General features: G+C 47.1%; 1 protein-coding gene across 2 annotated transcripts in view; it reads left to right on the top strand.

Annotated features, from left to right (window-relative positions):
* Nucleotides 1–16890, top strand: part of WBP1L (WW domain binding protein 1 like) — a 77140-nt gene that overhangs the window by 33728 nt on the left and 26522 nt on the right. The window contains exon 1 of one of the 2 annotated variants that reach the window (XM_004050028.5): nt 8–307. The exons of the other annotated variant lie outside the window; for it this stretch is intronic. Coding sequence (XP_004050076.3) covers nt 281–307 — 27 coding nt within the window. The 5' untranslated portion in view covers nt 8–280. Of the gene's footprint in view, nt 1–7; nt 308–16890 lie in introns of those variants that run through there. 2 annotated transcript variants of the gene reach the window in all.

Below are 16890 nucleotides of genomic sequence, written 5' to 3' on the forward strand. Positions count from 1 at the left end.
TCATTTCCCCCTTGGCAGACAGCTTCGGCTTTGCTGCGTCTGAGATATGTCACGAGAAGGTGGGGGTGGGCCAGAGCCAGGCAGGGGGAGTAGCGAGGAGAGCAGGAGACAGTGTGCCTGCTCGGTCCCAGGACTCTGTTTACTTTGTCTGCTTTGCTAAAGAAGGCCGGTGAACCAGGACCACCGCACACACAGGCCCGCCAGGGGCAATGCTCATTCCAAGACCTTAACTTTTAAGAGCCCTTTGTTCCAACGTTAGTGTGGACGATGCTCTTGCAGGATGCCTTTCCTTTTGGGTCTTAGACAGGTAATTGTTTCTGCACGGATCGGGTTTGGAAGGGAAGAAGGGGTGGGAGCTTGTTTATTGTACTACTGCTTTGGGTGGAGGGAATATTTTAGCAAATGCCTCTCAGTTAGACCAGGCCAGCTCCCACACAGAACTTTCCAGTCTCCCTTCTTGTTTGCTAGTTGCTCCTTACTTTCAGAGCCACCGTGTTCTTAACCCTCTATGTCCCCGAGGTTCCTCTAGGGCTGACCAGTTCTGATTTTCCATCAGACACTGTAAAACTGCTTTGGAAACTTCACGGAGAAACAGCTGAAGAATGGGGCTGGGGAAGGGGAGAGGCAGAGTGCGATTCTTGCTCCAAACCCCTTTTATTCCTTCTCCATTTTGATTTGGCTAGTTAGTGGAGATTTCCTCACAGTCCTCTGGTTCTGAAGGGACTCTGTGTTGGGGGTGGGGTGAGGGCTCCGTTCTTCTTTTAAAGGAAAGGCTTTCTTCCTTTCAAGCATGTGCCTGGGGCTGTGCAGCTGAGGGACGCCCCGACACCTCAGGGGAAGGGGTGTGGAATTGACCCCATTTTGGTCTTACTGACCAATTTTTCGAAAAGACCCCTGTGGCAGAGACTTGATTGCTCGGTGAGCCGCCCTTTGAAGTGGGGACACTGCATTCATTCCAGCCGGTAAAGCAGTGTAGAATGAGAGAACAGTAGCAAGCCACCAACTGCTGTCTGCTGAGAACACAGCTGTTGCCAACTATTTGTTCCAGGGCTTCTGAGAGTCGGACACCCCCACCCCCTCTTCCCCCACCCCCTCTTCGTCTGAGAGGCATGTCTGTATCGGAATGTGTAACTGTAACCAGCAGCTGCTGGCCATAAGGGGTGGGGAGGGAGCACACACCCTCTGCTGCCTGTTCCTGGGTGAGGAAAAGCCACAGATGAGCTCACAGCAGAAGCCCTAGAGGGGAGCTGCTAGGGACCACTGGTTGCCCTCACTCTGAGAAAAGTGCTAGGTGGGCAACTCTCCCTTGAGTTGCCTACAGTTCTGTTCAAAGGAAGCTCCTCTGAAAAGCCCCAAACATTCCATTACAGCTCTTGTTATCTTCAGAGTGTTGCGTTGACACAGCTGATGGGCAGAGAGGTGACCACTCTGAACATCCCTTCTGCCCCCACAAGAAAGGCTGTCCTTTTTTTTTTTTTTTTTTTTGAGATGGAGTCTCACTCTGTTGCCCAGGCTGGAGTGTAGTGGCGTTAGCTCACTGCAACTTCTGTCTCCTGGGTTCAAGCGATTCTCCTGCCTCAGCCTCCTGAGTAGCTGGGATTACAGGCATGTGCCACTATAGCCAGCTAAGTTTTATATTTTTAGTAGAGACGGGGTTTCGCCATGTTGGTCTGACTGGTCTCGAACTCCTGACCTCAGGTGATCCGGCCACCTCGGCCTCCCGAAGTGCTAGGATTACAGGCGTGAGCCACTGTGCCTGGCCAGAAAGGCTGTCCTTTTAACCTATGGGCAGAGTGAGCCCTGGAGAGGATTTCAAGCAGTGTTGGAAATAGGATGAAGCTGGATGAAGCGTCTCATGCTGTGTCAGCAGGCTGGGAGGGTGAAAACTGCCTAACAGAGTGGAAAGAGTGGGCTGGGAGCTGGAAAGACCTGCATTCATATCCCAGCTTCCCTGGGGTCTTGGGCAGGCCCTTAACTGTTCTGAACCTCATCTCTGAGGTCACACAGGGATTCCACGAAAGAATGTATGTGAACGTTAGCACCTTGGCTGGTAGAGAGTAGACATAACTTTTACTTTGATCTACTCATTCCCAAAGGATGCAACACTGCAGGGGTGCAGGAAACGAGAAGCGAAGGAACTGATACCTTGACAGGAGCCAGGTGTGCTGGGCAGGAGCCCACAGCCAGGGGAGTGAGCTCTTGCATCTGTAGTCAGTGACTGCCATTGTGCAGTGACGTACAGCTGGGAGGCCACCTCTTACTCTACTGAGACACTGTTAATCTTACATACTGAGATGGCAAGAGGGCGAGGGCTTGTGTCCAGTTACTTGGACATGTAGTGAGAGAATGAAGCAGTGGGTAGCATTAAACTCTTCAAGGAGAGTGAAGGGTTGGGATCGTTGTTGTGGGAAGGATCTGAGAGGATCAACAGCAGGTGAACCTTTAGCTCTTGTGTCTGAACAGTTGCCTGGTGGAAGGCAGAATTTAGAAGACCTCTGAAGGCCCTTCCTGCCCTAGGCTTCTGTGACTCAAATGTTGCCTATACAATCTTGGAGTAGTTTTGGTTACATATTTTGTATATTTCTAGTATTTTCTGTCAGACAGTGTAACTGTGTTCTTTATTGGAGCCATGTAGCCTTCTAAAGATCACTTGGTGATAATTCTGTTTAAGAAAAAATGACACATAATGCACACACACACACATAAAATTCATCTTTATCGTACATATGTATGTACTTTGATTTATTTTTTTCCCTTAATCCATATGATTATTTTTTCCCCTTAATCCTGTGTCTTATGTGGTAGGATTATTCTGTTTGTACAGAGGTGCATGCTGAGGCTTAGAGAAGTTAAGCCATTTGCCCAGCATTGCTCAATTGTCTAGAGAAAGGGTAATTGAAGATTTTTGTTGCTGTTTTTTAACTTGAGTCTTTCCCAAATCCTGGATTTTTCTCACTACCTAGACTGTGCGGCTCAATGTCTGAGAGTAGAGTATGATTAATGCATTGTTCTCCTTGGGGCATGTTTCTTTCTAGCCTGCCTAGGTAGGAGATAAAATGCTGCTTACACCTTAATCCCAGCTTTTCAGGAGGCTGAGGCAGGAGAATCGCTTAAACCCGGGAGGGGAAGGTTGCAGTGAGCCGAGAGGCCCCACCATTGCACTCCAGCATGGGCGACAAGAGCGAGACTCCATTTCAAAAAAAAAATCATTCTTGTTGAGTCTCGTTCTTGTCACCCAGGCTGGAGTGCAATGGTGCGATCTCAGCTCACTGCAACCTCTGCCTCCCGGATTCAAGCCATTCTCCTGCCTCAGCCTCCCAGGTAGCTGGGACTATAGGCATATGCCACCACGCCCAGCTAATTTTTTGGATATTTTTAATAGAGATGGGGTTTCACCATGGCTGGCCAGGCTGATCTCAAACTCCTGACCTCAAGTGGTCCGCTCGCCTCGGCCTCCCAAAGTGCTGGGATTATAGACATGAGCCACCAGGCCCGGCCAAAAAAAATGTAGATTCTTTATGTCTGGGCCAGGGCCCCAGAATATGCATTTCTGTGAAGTTCCCCAGGTGTTTCTGATCCCGGTTGTTTCCGGCCACACTTTGAGAGACTGTCCTCCAGAGCTGGGCGGCATGGAAATAATTACAAGCCAGCATGCTGAGACTACAACAGAGGAACGCCCAGGGACTGGGAGAGCAGAGCGTGGGAGCAGGTATCTGAATCAGGCTAGGAGAGGCTTTCCTGAGAAGCTGATATCTGATCTGACTCTTGAAGGATGAGGAGGAGAGTTTACCAGACATGTGAGTTGGGGAAAGAGCATTCCGGACAGATCAGGTTGGGAGAGTTGTTTTTGTTTTCTTCTGCAGATGACAAGGAAAGCTGTCATTCATCTCTTGAGTCTTGGCATTGAATTTGCCTGGGGCAAGATAAGGACCTTAGTTCACCAGGTATGGGTATCTTTTATGGATACCAAGAAGGAGGAAGACCTCAGGGCCCTTCTGTCTAATAATGAGCATGGCATGATTTCAGTGTCTGTAAAGGGCAGATAAACTGTAGGATGTATTAGTTCTTTCATGCAAGGGACAGTTAGACAGCTCATGGAAGCTACAGTGTTGACTAAAAAAAATGCTTTTTGTGCTTAGATGAGCCAGAGCTCAGAAGAAGATAGTCACCTGGTGAACTTTTTGGGTATGGCACTATATACCAGATTTTAGATATAACAAACAATTAGGCATGCTATCCCTTTATTATCTGACAAGATCAGAAAATAGGTTTTCTGGTTAAGAGAAATTCCATTATGTGTACCTAACAAAGGGATTACTAATTTTCGGAGAACAGTATTGCAACAGAATGTTCTTAGTCATGATTTGAACGAATTCTATTTCATGTTTATCCAGAAGATATTGATTGGGTAATGCCGAAGGTTTCTTAGGAGCAACACTCAGCATCTGAAAAGTCCTGTGCACCTGTTCTACCCAAAGCATGTTGTGGATACAAAGAGGTATAAACTCCATCCCTGCCCTCAAGGGGTTTACAGTCAGGTAGGGAAAGTAGAATAAGTGCACAGGTAATGAGGACATTCTGCAGGTGGTAGCAAATGACATTAGAAAAGAATCGAATGCCGCAGTTCAGAGGTGTGAAGAGGCAACCCTTCTGCAGGTGGTCCTTCCCACAGTCCAATCCAGTAGTATCAGTTGTTGCACTATAGGTGCTAGGTGTGTGGAAGGACCAGTGGGTGGTAAGTTCTAGTTGATGGAATGCAGGCTAGATTCATTAAGACACTAATTTTACATCTTGCACCTTGGAATATTGCCTTTCTCAGTGGGAAAGACCCATTGTCCCCCAAGTTGTCCACACCAATGAGATGGGATGATCCCTGATACTGGAAATGAATAATACCCATCAAAGCCCTCTTAGGGTCCCTTTTCCAGGTTGGAATTTGTCATGGAAAGAGGCACAGGGGGCAACTCCTGGCCCAAGGGGCTGTTTGTATTTTTGAAAGGGTGAGCTGGTCCCTGGGCTGATGCCGGATGTGACAAGGCAACTAGAATGTTGCATGGTACTTACTCCCTGGGCATAGGAAGTGGCTTTAGAGTCTCACAAGGAGAGCAGTGGAAAGGCTGTGTGATAGCCAGCTAAAGCTGCAGGGTGGAGCCATGACTGTGGAGAGGGAAGGGGGGGAATTGCCAGCTTCCAATTTAACCCCTCAACTGCTGAATGTTAGCCAGCATTGACTTGGGGTATTTATTATTTCACCACAGCGGCCACCCATGAGGGAGGAGGTCTTATCTCCTTTTTGCTGTAAGGAAACTGAAACCCAGGGAGAAGTTATCTGTTCCAGAACCCAGGGCTAATGTGTGGCAGGAGGGGCCTGGAGTGCAGGTCTTCTTGGTGTCTGTCTGCCCCTGCCTGTTGCTCTGGCTTGGTACCCATATCCACAGTCCACTGCAGGCCTCCTCCTCCCTGCCTGCTCTGTGCACAGCAGATGACTGAATGTTGACTACCAGTTGCTGTTACCCTCGGGCCCAACCTCTTTCCACCAGGTTGAGGACAAATTAAGCAAGATCTTGCTTGGAAGGGAACTAGCTGTATATAGCAGCAAACACCAAGGTGACACTTGTTTGTGCTACCAAAAGTTGAAGCCAGAATCCTTATCTAAACTGATTTGTGAAAGTCTTGTGACAGCTCCACAGAACACCCCATTTCCCTACTGTCACCACAGGTGAGAAAGGTGGTGCTTATGCAAGCCCTTTCAGGTTAATTTTTTTTGGGGGGGTGGGGGGAGGGATGGAGTCTTGCTCTTGCTCTGTCATCCAGACTGGAGTGCAGTGGCGCCATCTTGGCTTACTACAACTTCTGCCTCCCAGGTTCAAGGAATTCTCGTGCCTCAGCCTCCCAACTAGCTGGTAGCACCTGCCACCATGCCCAGCTAATTTTTCTATTTTTAGGAAAGATGGAGTTTCACCATGTTGGCCAGGTTGGTCTGAAACTCCTGACCTCAGGTGATGCACCTGCCACGGCCTCTCAAAGTGCTGGGATTACAGGTGTGAGCAACTGTGCCTGGCCTCAGGTTAATTTTTGAACCCCCAACCATCTCTGTTGAAAGAAGCTGGTTTTTTTTTTTTTTTTTTTTTTTTTTTGAGGAACGTGGCTTGTTTTTCATTGCATCTCTGTTATCAGAGCAAAGAGAAAGTATACTGGACAGTAACTTAGTGGAAAAGAGGACTGTGCCTGCTGATTTTGAAACATTATCCAGGATGGAGCCAAAGAAAACAGTCACTTCCTCCAGTGATAGCCCATGAGTTTGACCCGCCCCCTCCCACCCCTTTTCCTTGAAGAGGTAAATTTTAGTCCAGGAAAACAGAATACTTTGGGGCTATTTAAAAAAATACTTTGAAATCCCTTCTTCTGCCCTAATTCCTTAGCACTAGTAAGATACTAGTTTCTTACCTCTTCCTCCCTAGGGCTTCTTGACTCTTATTTCTTGCTAATTTGTAGCAACAGTGGGTTGAAAGAGCCCTGAGAATGGACCTGCCTGAGCCATTTCTGTGCCCCTCTGTAGCCACTGTTTCTCTGGGCAGAGCTCACCTGAACTTGAACCCCAGACCTCACAAGAGGCTTCTATTGCTGGTTGCTGGAAATGGTGATAAAATCCTGTGAGGGGAGGGGCAGTGCGGGGAAGGAGACTTGGCTTTGGGAATGGCTGAAGTGTGACATACTGACTTCTTTTCCTGAAAGTGGCTCAGGGTTTGCCGGGACTGTGTTGCATATAAGACTTCGGTTTCCTCTGGCATTGCATCAAGGAGGCCAGAGTATTTATTATTGTTTGGTTTTCTTGCTTAACACACAAGACTTAAGGATCTCCCAACTGTGATGCATGGTCTCGATGTGGTTTCAAATACTGTCCAATTGATCTTGTGGTTTCCATCGAGGGTGTGAAATCCCTGGTTACCCACCAGGCAGGCAGTGGTGTGAATACCTGTGCTCTCCCACCCCTCTGGGTGTGGTTCTGGAGTGCCGTGGGAGGTTAGGACAGGCTGGGGCGGACCGCCAGCACAAATAGAACGTACAGTCATTCCTGCGTCTCTGTGTAAGGTTCCAGATTCATGGGCCAGGCTCGGCTTGTGCTGGGTTACTGTAAACCAGGATGAGAGAGCCACAGCCAGAGAGCCATGGTTCATTTTCGCACTGGTCATGTGAAAATCACACCCCCACAGCCTTGCCTTAGGCTTTGGAGGACCCCTTCATGCTGCTGCTTGTACCATGTAGCTAAGAGGCACGAGGGATGACCAGCTCCTATGGTTACTTGACTCAGCGGTCGCTAGGTTCAGGACTTTGTGAAGGGTTTTTGGCCAGGGTAGGTATGCTTGTGAGACTGACATCAGTCCTGCCCACGGGGAATTTAGAGTGTGGTGGTGGCAGGGAGTCTGTGAGGCATTCGGAGAACAAGACTGGCTAAAACGCGGTTCTGTACAAAATATTGTGCTGCAGTTTGGCTAAAACAGGGGCTCTAAACTGGGACAGTTTTGCCCTTCCCCCATAGGGGACATTTGGCAGTGTCCAGACATGGTTAGCTGTCACAGCTAGGGGAGTAGGAAGTTGCTACTGGCATATCTAGTTAATAGAGGCCAGGGATGTTGCTAAACATCCTACAATGTACAGTTCAGTCCCGTACGACAAATAATTACCTGACTCCAAATGTCAGTAGGGCTAAGGTGGAGAAACCTTGGGGTAGAAACCACAGACTCATAGTAGTCCACTCTGCTTGGGAAGCAGGAGTCACAGGACTGAGGGAAGAAGTACCATATTGTTTTAATAAAGGGGAAATAGGTAGAGCTTTCCTGTTGCCTTCTAAGCAATGTGTGTTCATTATCTGCCCAGAAATTTAGAATTTTCACATTGGTTGTTCCTTTAATCACTAGGTACTCTGTCTTATCAATGACAGGTACAGAGTCATTTTTTGTGGGCCAGTAGATATGACCAAGCCCATCTGAAATATGGATATGACCAAGTCCATCTGAAAAGTCGGATGGAACTGACGTTTCATCTCTTACTCAAATAACCTGGATTACTACCCCCCAGGAGGAGAGGATCTCAGTGGTACCCAAATGACTTTATATATACAACTTAAAGAAAAATTAGGCATAGTTATTTTAGCAGCAGCCCATATTTCAAGCCAGGTACCTATTGCTGTGGGTTGGGTTTATTGTAATCTATCATTAGTAACATACTAACACCCCCCCCCCCAAGGTTTTCTACATCACTGAAGTCTATTTTAATCTTAAAGTCCAAGCTCTCAGAGTTCCAAAAGTTCTTTCTTTCTTTCTTTTTTTTTGAGACAGAGTCTTGCTCTGTCGCCCAGGCTGGAGTGCAGTGGCACAATCTCGGCTCACTGCAAGCTCTGCCTCCTGGGTTCACGCCATTCTCCTGCCCCAGCCTCCCAAGTAGCTGGGACTACAGGCGCCCGCCACCACACCCAGCTAATTTTTTGTATTTTCAGTAGAGACGGGGTTTCACCGTGTTAGCCAGGATGGTCTCTATCTCCTGATCTCATGATCTGCCCACCTTGGCCTCCCAAAGTGCTGGGATTACAGGCATGAGCCACCGCGCCCTGCCAAGTTCTTGTTTCTTTAAAGTTTTTCTGTCTTTTGGAGACACAGCCTCTGGATTCTGAAGACTTCTTTTATCCCGTGCCTGTTTGCAGTGAGACCCTTGTTAATGTGACCCCTTGTCAGAGTCAGAAGTAAACAGTTCCCTTGAGCAGTGTTTAACTTTTTGCTGGCAATACATCTCTGGTGCTGGTCCCAAGACAGACAACCACACAAGGCATGTCCCATTATGATCTTCTTTGCTCCCAGCAGGTCTGCTGCAGTGGGATGGAACTGCTGAGGAAAAAAAAAAGGGGGGATTAAATTTAGAATTATGCTTAAAATGAGGAATGAGATGTGGCATATGCCTTTCTCAAATGAAACTGGCGAATCTCTTCTCAAGCACATCAGCAACAAATTAACTTGTACCTTTAATATTTCAGATCCTTTTGAAAACTATACCTCTTTCTTCTTTCGAGGCAAAGAAGTGGGTATTCTATTTGACTAAGAGCTATTTTCAAGATACAGTAAAGACTGTTGAGCTAGAGCCCAGTTACAGAAAGGATAAGGAATCAAAATCAGAAGATCAGGGTTTTGACAGTCCCAATTCTGTCATATTCAATCTTAGTCTAAGTGTCATTTCTTTATAAGATAGGGGGGCAGTAGCGCCTCTTCAGAGACCCTTGCAGTTCTTTTTTTTTTTTTTTCTTTTGAGACAGAATCTTACTCTGTCACCCAGGTTGGAGCACAGTGGCATGATCATGACTTACTGCAGCCTCCACTTCCCAGGCTCAAGCAATCATACCACCTCAGCCTCCCAAGTAGCTAGCACCTTAGGTGCATGGCACCATACCCAGCTAATTTCTTACATTTTGAAGAGACAATCTTGCCATGTTGCCTAGGCTGGTCCGGCAACTCCTGGGCTCAAGCAGTCCTCCTACCTCACCTCCCAAAGTGCTAGGAATACAGGCGTGAGCCACTGCACCCAGCCCCATGCAGTTCTTTTTTATTTTTTTGAGACGGAGTCTTGCTCTGTTGCCCAAGCTGTAGTGCAGTGGCGCTATCTCGGCTTACTGTAACCTCCGCCTCCCAGGTTCAAGCGATTCTTCTGCCTCAGCCTCCTGAGTAGCTAGGATTACAGGCGCCCGCCACCACTCCTGGCTAATTTTTGTATTTTTAGTAGAGATGGGGTTTCACCATGTTGGTCAGGCTGGTCTCGAACTCCTGACCTTGTGATCTGCCCGCCTTGGCCTCCGAAATTGCTGGGATTACAGGTGTGAGCCACCGCACCTGGCCCGCTTACAGTTCTCTAAGCTGTTCAGGGGAACTGTTTACTTCTACCTTGGACAAAGGGTCACATTAAAAAGGGTCTCACCGCAGAGTGTCTTGCAGGCAGCTGGCTGGCAGGCTCAAATGAGAGGCTGACTTTTAAAAGAGATTTGAAGAGCTCAAGACGGCAGGGTGCAGTGGCTCACACCTGTAATCCCAGCACTTTGGGAGGCGAAGGTGGGTAGATCACCTGAGGTCAAGAGTTTGAGATCAGCCTGGCCAACATGGCGAAACCCCACCTCTACCAAAAACACAAAAATTAGCTGGGCATGGTGGCATGCGCCTGTAGTCTCAGCTACTCAGGAGGCTGAGGCATGATAATTGCTTGAACCCAGGAGTTGGAGGTTGCAGTGAGCCGAGATCACACCACTGCACTCCAACCTGGGAGTCAGAGTGAGACTGTCTCAAGAAAAAAAAAGTTCGAGAACTCTATGTAAATGTGTACTGTGTATATTAATTATATACACGTATTTACATTTTGTGCATCTTCCCTGCTTGAAATGATTACCCCAAGGCTTTGCCACATTACAGATCATTAAATAAAGAACACATTCTATTGATTAGATTGTACTTATGAAGGAACAAGATGAACTTGAATATTTCAGGAAGCTTTGCAGCAACAAGAATTGAAACAAACAAAAAAGTTTGTTAGGTTTTTTAAACCTAACAGCTTAGTTATTACAAAGTACCCTCCAAGGCAAATTTCATATCTTATCTGTCATTTTTGTGCCTGTCAGCATCTAGCATGAAAGTTTAGGGTAACCCTAAGCCTTAAATTCTTTCTACTAAATTTTGGGTTTTAGGTCCTGGAAATTTTTCCCAGCTGTATGATCACTCTGAACCTGTTTCCTATAAAAAGGTAATGTAGGTAAAAACACCTAGGTCAGTGGTTGATACACAACAGTCACCGGGCAGAACTGGTTGTCTTCCCCATGCTGTTGTGGTAGGAGATTTTTCTAGATTATCTGCAGGTGTTCCCATCATGCAGTGGAGAAGGGCCCCTCTTCTTTATCCAGGTTCCTATTTGACATGTGTTTAATTAAGATGCTGCTTGAGCCATAGTGTAGAGAATTCAGATGTCTGCTGCTTGTATTTAGGTGTCTTTAGCCTGCCTTAACTTCAAGGTTACTACTAAACTTTAGAGCAGGAAGTGACAGTCAGGTGCCCGCAGGGGCCAGCCAGTGACATGACTGAGTCAAGCAAATGGGATTATTGGGCAGTAGGGATGGGGCGGGGGATAAGACTATGTAGACTGGAGAAGCTGGAGCCCATATACATCTCTGCCCAGCCTCTTACGGCCCTTTGTGAATGTGGTCCTTGATTTTTCTAGAGAAACTGGAAATCTGGATTTTTGTATGAATTTCTCTCATTTTAAAATGTTGACAGTCAGTTCCACTTTTTTTTTTTTTTTTTTTTGAGACATGGTCTCACTCTGTTACCCAGGCTGGAGTGCAGTTAACAGCTCACTGCAACCTGGAATTCCTGGGCTCAAGTGATCCTCCTGCCTCAACCTCCCAAGTAGCTGAGACTACAGGTGCCTGCCATCATGCCTGGCTAATTTTTTAAATTTAAAAAAAAATTTTTTTTTTTGAGACAGAGTCTCGCTCTGTCGCCCAGGCTGGAGTGCAGTGGCGTGATCTCGGCTCACTGCAAGCTCTGCCTCCTGGGTTCACGCCATTCTCCTGCCTCAGCCTCCCGAGTAGCTGGGACTACAGGCACCCGCCACCACGCCCAGCTAATTTTTTGTATTTTTAGTAGAGACGGGGTTTCACCGTGTTAGCCAGGATGGTCTCGATATCCTGACCTCGTGATCTGCCCGCCTTGGCCTCCCAAAGTGCTGGGATTACAGGCGTGAGCCACCGTGCCTGGCAAATTTTTTAAATTTTTAATAGAGATGTGGTCACGCTTTTTTGCCCAGGCTGGTCTCAAACTCCTGGGCTCAAGCAGTCCTCCCACTTCAGCCTCCCAAAGTGCTGGGATTGTAGGCCTGACCCACTGCACCCAGCCCACTTTTTTTTTTTTTTTTTTTTAGGGCGGGGACAGAGTCTTGCTCTGTTACCTAGGCTGGAGTGCAATGGCACGATCTCAGGTCACTGCAACCTCCGCCTCCAGATTCAAGTGATTCTTCCGCCTCAGCCTCCCAAGTAGCTGGGATTACAGGCACCCGCCATCATGCCCGGCTAAATTTTGTATTTTGTAGAGACGGGGTTTCACCATGGTGGCCGGGCAGATCTTGAACTCCTGACCTCAGGTAATCTGCCCACCACAGCCTCCCAAAGTGCTGGGATTACAGGCGTGAGCCACTGCGCCAGGCCCCAGCCCACTTTTTTTTTTTTTTTTGAGACAGAGTTTCGATCTTGTTGTCCACCCAGGCTGGAGTGCAGTAGTGCGATTTCGGCTCACTGCAAGCTCCACCTCCCAGGTTCATGCCATTCTCCTGCCTCAGCCTCCCGAGATGTTGGGACTACAGGCGCCTGCCACCACGCCCGGCTAATTTTTTGTATTTTTAGTAGGGATGGGGTTTCACCGTGTTAGCCAGGATGGTCTCGAACTCCTGACCTCGTGATCCACCCGGCTCGGCCTCCCAAAGTGCTGGGATTACAGGCGTGAGCCACTGCTCCCAGCCTCAGCCCACTTTTTAAAAGTTGAAAAACAACGGTGCCATGTAGGCATAGAACTCATTAGTGGGTCCACTGGGGCTTAAGGGCCACTAGTGCAATCCCCACTTTTAAGAGGGGAGAGGCAGTGATACAACTGTGGGAAGAAAAGGACCTACTTCATGGCACCATCTGTGAGTGGATGACAGTAGGCTAAACTGCCCCCCTGCTCTGCCTGAGTGCCACCTGCTACTCACCTGCTCCGCTGCATGCTACCTGCTATTTCAGCCCTCAGCTCTCTGCACCAGCCCTTGCTAAAGAAGCCATGCTTCTCAATGGACTTACTCTGTAGCAGAAGAGGCCAGTGATGAGGAATTCCTGGGGACTGCTTTTCCTTCTGAGTGTCCAGGGGTGAAAGAGTGGTCCATGAACCAGGGTCCAGTGCCTCTGTAGCCTGCCAGACCCCACAGGCCTGCATGCCCTGGGACATTGACAAGTAGACCTTAATAAAACCATGGGATATGTTGCAACTTCCGATTTTTGCTGTGGGATTTTCCTACCAGGGTCAAGTAGCTTTTTCTGAATTTGTTATTCAGGTTCCTAATAGCAACACAGGAAATGGATTTTAATTTTTTTGCTGGCTGCTCTGTTTGGGGGCTGTTTAATGAGGATGTAGTTGCAGTGCAGCTTTGACAGTAACAGTACTGGTGTGGATGGGAGCGTAGCTAACATGTCACTTCTTTTTAAAATTTATGTGTATGATCTATTATATGTTTTAATGGAATGAGGCATAGAGAGTATAAATAATGTGCCTTGATTCTATGTAGGTACTCTTGTGGGTAACTGTGTTGGGACACGTTTGGGATTCTAGAAAACGAATATGAGTCTATTTCATGTTTAGAGAGCAGGAACTGTTTATTGTATGTTCTTTTTAGATCCAGGGCAGTGGTTCTCAAGCTTGAATATACATAAACATAACCAGGGGAGCATGTTTTAAAAGGCGGATTTTCAGTCCCTGCCCCTAGAGGGTCTCAGTCTATCTACATTCTTGACAAATATTTCAGATGATTTGGGGCCCATGGACCACACTTTTGGGAAACACATCCCTATTTTGTTGCATTTGTTGTCTAAGCATGTTCATTGTTATGTGGGGGCAAATTCACTTATTTATAAGATGCCCTTATTGTCCTGATTCACTGTGTTGCCCTTCCTCAGATTCTTGACTAGTGTTAGTCTTTGGGAGGGACCAGACCAAATTGTTCCAGGATGCCCTGTGGGTTGAAGTCAGTGGACCCCTATTGTCCCCACTACTACCCCTGGGACTCCCCTTTGGGGACCATGACACTGTGGGCTCATCTTGAAGCAGCAGCCATCTCTTTTGATCCTAGGCTTTTCTTACATTGGTCACAAGCTCCAGTCTTTGGCTTTACTCTTTAGGGTACTCTATAGCTAAAGCATGGGGGACTGGGTCCTCTTGAGCCCAGGGAGCTGGAGTCCAGAGCCCTTAAGGAGTAAACCACACTATCAGATCTGAGGGATGAGGCTGAACCTTATCAGAAGATTTACTGGCTTGATTAGGGGAACCTACCCATGTAGCCCAGGCTATTTGTTCTTTTGGAAAACTACTGAATTCAGCCAAACAGCATAAAAATCCATTCCTAGTGTCCCATTGCATGCAAGACAAAGTCTTGGTTAACTTCTTAGCAGTGGCTTGCCCTTTATGGGAAGGATGGAATTGAGTAAGCTCTTTTAGCCAAAGCTTATGGAATAATTGTCAGGTGTGGTATATACTAGAAAGGATACAAAAGTAGTACATGACAACCGCACAATCAAAGAAAGGGAGATTAGACTGGGCACAGTGGCTCCCGCCTGAAATCCCAGCACTGTTGGAGGCTGAGGCAGGAGAATCACTTGAGCCCAGAGTTTGAGACCAGCCTGAGCAACGTAGCGAGATCCTGTCTCTACAACCAATAAAAAAAATTAGCTGGGTGTGGTGGCGTATGCCTGTGGTCCTAGCTAATTGGGAGGCTGAGGTGGGAGGATTGCTTGAGCCTGGGAAGTTGAGGCTGCAGTGAGCTATGTTCGTGCCACTACACTCTAGCCTTGGTGACAGAGTGAGACCCTGTTTCAAGAGGGGGGAAAAAAAGAGAGGGGAGACTAGACTAACACATGGGAAGCAATAGGCCAGGACTTCTGCTGCATCATCCCCCTTCTTGAGCTTACTTTCTTCATCCTCAGCCCTTCTGTACTCTCCTTCTACCCAAATTTGAAAATGTGTGCCCTTGAACAGTTCTCTTTATTTCCCTCAGGTCTTTGAACAGTCTAAAAAACCAATAGTGGTCAGGCACGGTGTCTCACGCCTGTAATCCCAGCACTTTGGGAGGCCGAGGTGGGCGGATCACCTGAGGTCAGGAGTGTGAGACCAGCCTGGCCAATATGGTGAAACTCTGTCTCTATTAATAATACAAAAAATTAGCTGGGCGTGGTGGTGCACGCCTGACGTCCTAGCTACTCGGGAGGCTGAGGCAGGAGAATCGCTGGAACCTGGGAGGTGGAGGTTGCAGTGAGCCGAGATCGTGCCACTGTACTCTAGCCTGAGTGACAGAGACCCTGCCTCAGGAAAAAAACAAAACAAAACCAATACTGTCAGGGAGAACGTGATCTTAACTTTCTTTCTTTCTTTTTTTTTTTTTTTGAGACAGTCTCACTCTGTCACCCAGGCTGGAGTGCAGTGGCGCGATCTCGGCTCACTGCAACCTCTGCCTCCTGGGTTCATGCTATTCTCCTGCCTCAGCCTCCCGAGTAGCTACCGCGCCCGGCTAATTTTTTGCATTTTTTAGTAGAGACGGGGTTTCACAGTGTTAGCCAGGATGGTCTTGATCTCCTGATCTCGTGATCCGCCTGTTTCGGCCTCCCAAAGTGCTGGGATTACAGGCATGAGCCACCACGCCTGGCTGATCTTAACTTTCTAATTGTAAAAATATAGGTAAAAGTATAGGTGAATACATGAAGCTTTGCCTCCTTACCACCTACAAATATGTTTCTAAGGACCTGGGCTTGAAAGTGCTGCATTTTCAGAACTTGAAGATTCTATCTAGGATAGAACAAAAATAGCTGATTCTAAGTTAAAGTTGTTTGCTGTCTTATTTAGCCATTTCAAATGTCTTGTCTGCTTTATGAAAACTGTGTTATCCTTTAGCTACAGAGCGTTACCAAAATCATTTAGAACTTTTTCCTAGTAGATATGCAGTGCTAGACTTTGGTCTCCTTTCTAGAAAGCCATTCCTGGTTCAAGAATGGAAGGAAAGTTTGTTTTGTTGCTTACTCTGCAAGAGCAGCCACAGCCTGGCTGGGGGGGATAAATAAAGGCTCAAGGTAAAGAATAAATATGAGAGTTGCAAAAATATTTTTATATTTATTCAAGTCTCCACCATAACCTAAGGGAGGGACTAGCCAAAGCCAACAATGAATTTATAAACTGTGGTACTTTGGAGATTATTTTATTTTATTTTATTATTTATTTTTTACTGAGATGGAGTCTTGCTCTGTTGCTCAGGCTGGAGTGCAGTGGCACAATCTCGGTTTGCTGCAACCTCCACCGCCTGGGTTCAAGTGATTCTTGTGCCTCAGCCTCCTGAATAGCTGGGACTACAGGTGCGCACAACCACGCATGGCTAATTTTTTAAATATTTTTAATAGCGATAGGTTTTCACCATGTTGGCCAGGCTGATCTCGAATTCCTAACCTCAGGTGATCCACCTGCCTCAGCCTCCCAAAGTGCTGGGATTACAGGCATGAGCCACGGCACCCAGCCTGGAGATTATTTTAATTGTTATACAAAGCCTATGAGATCTGACCTCGGCTGAATTCTTAGCTCCCCTTTCACACTGCTTTCCCTGAGATCACTGTACTCAGCTACACTAGTCTTCTTTCTCTTCCTTGAGCACACCAAGCTTGTTTCTGCCCTGGTGTTTTTGCGTGGATTTGATATTTCTTCTTCCTGGAACACTGTTCTCACAGGTCTGGTTAAGCTGGCTCTTTTTCAGCAGTCAGGGCTCTACTCAGATGTCACCTACTCAGAGTGGCCTTTCCTGACCACCGTATCTAAAACTCTGTCTCATTATCATGTTTTATTATCCTCATGGAGCTTATTACTGCTAGTGAAATTATAATTTTGCTTGTTAATTGTCCGTCTTCCCAACTGGAACATATTTAAAAATCTTTTTGCCTTTGTCATTCTGCAGTTTCATACAATGTACCTAGGTGTGGGCTTCTTCTTATCTGGAAATTTTGTATCTCTTTTTTTTTTTTTTTTTTTTTTTCACAGTCTCACTCTGTCGCCCAGGCTGGAGTGCAGTGGCATGATCTCAGTGCAGTGG

Source organism: Gorilla gorilla, chromosome 8 (genome assembly GCF_029281585.2).
Source record: "Gorilla gorilla gorilla isolate KB3781 chromosome 8, NHGRI_mGorGor1-v2.1_pri, whole genome shotgun sequence".
NCBI classification, from domain to species: Eukaryota; Metazoa; Chordata; class Mammalia; order Primates; family Hominidae; genus Gorilla; species Gorilla gorilla.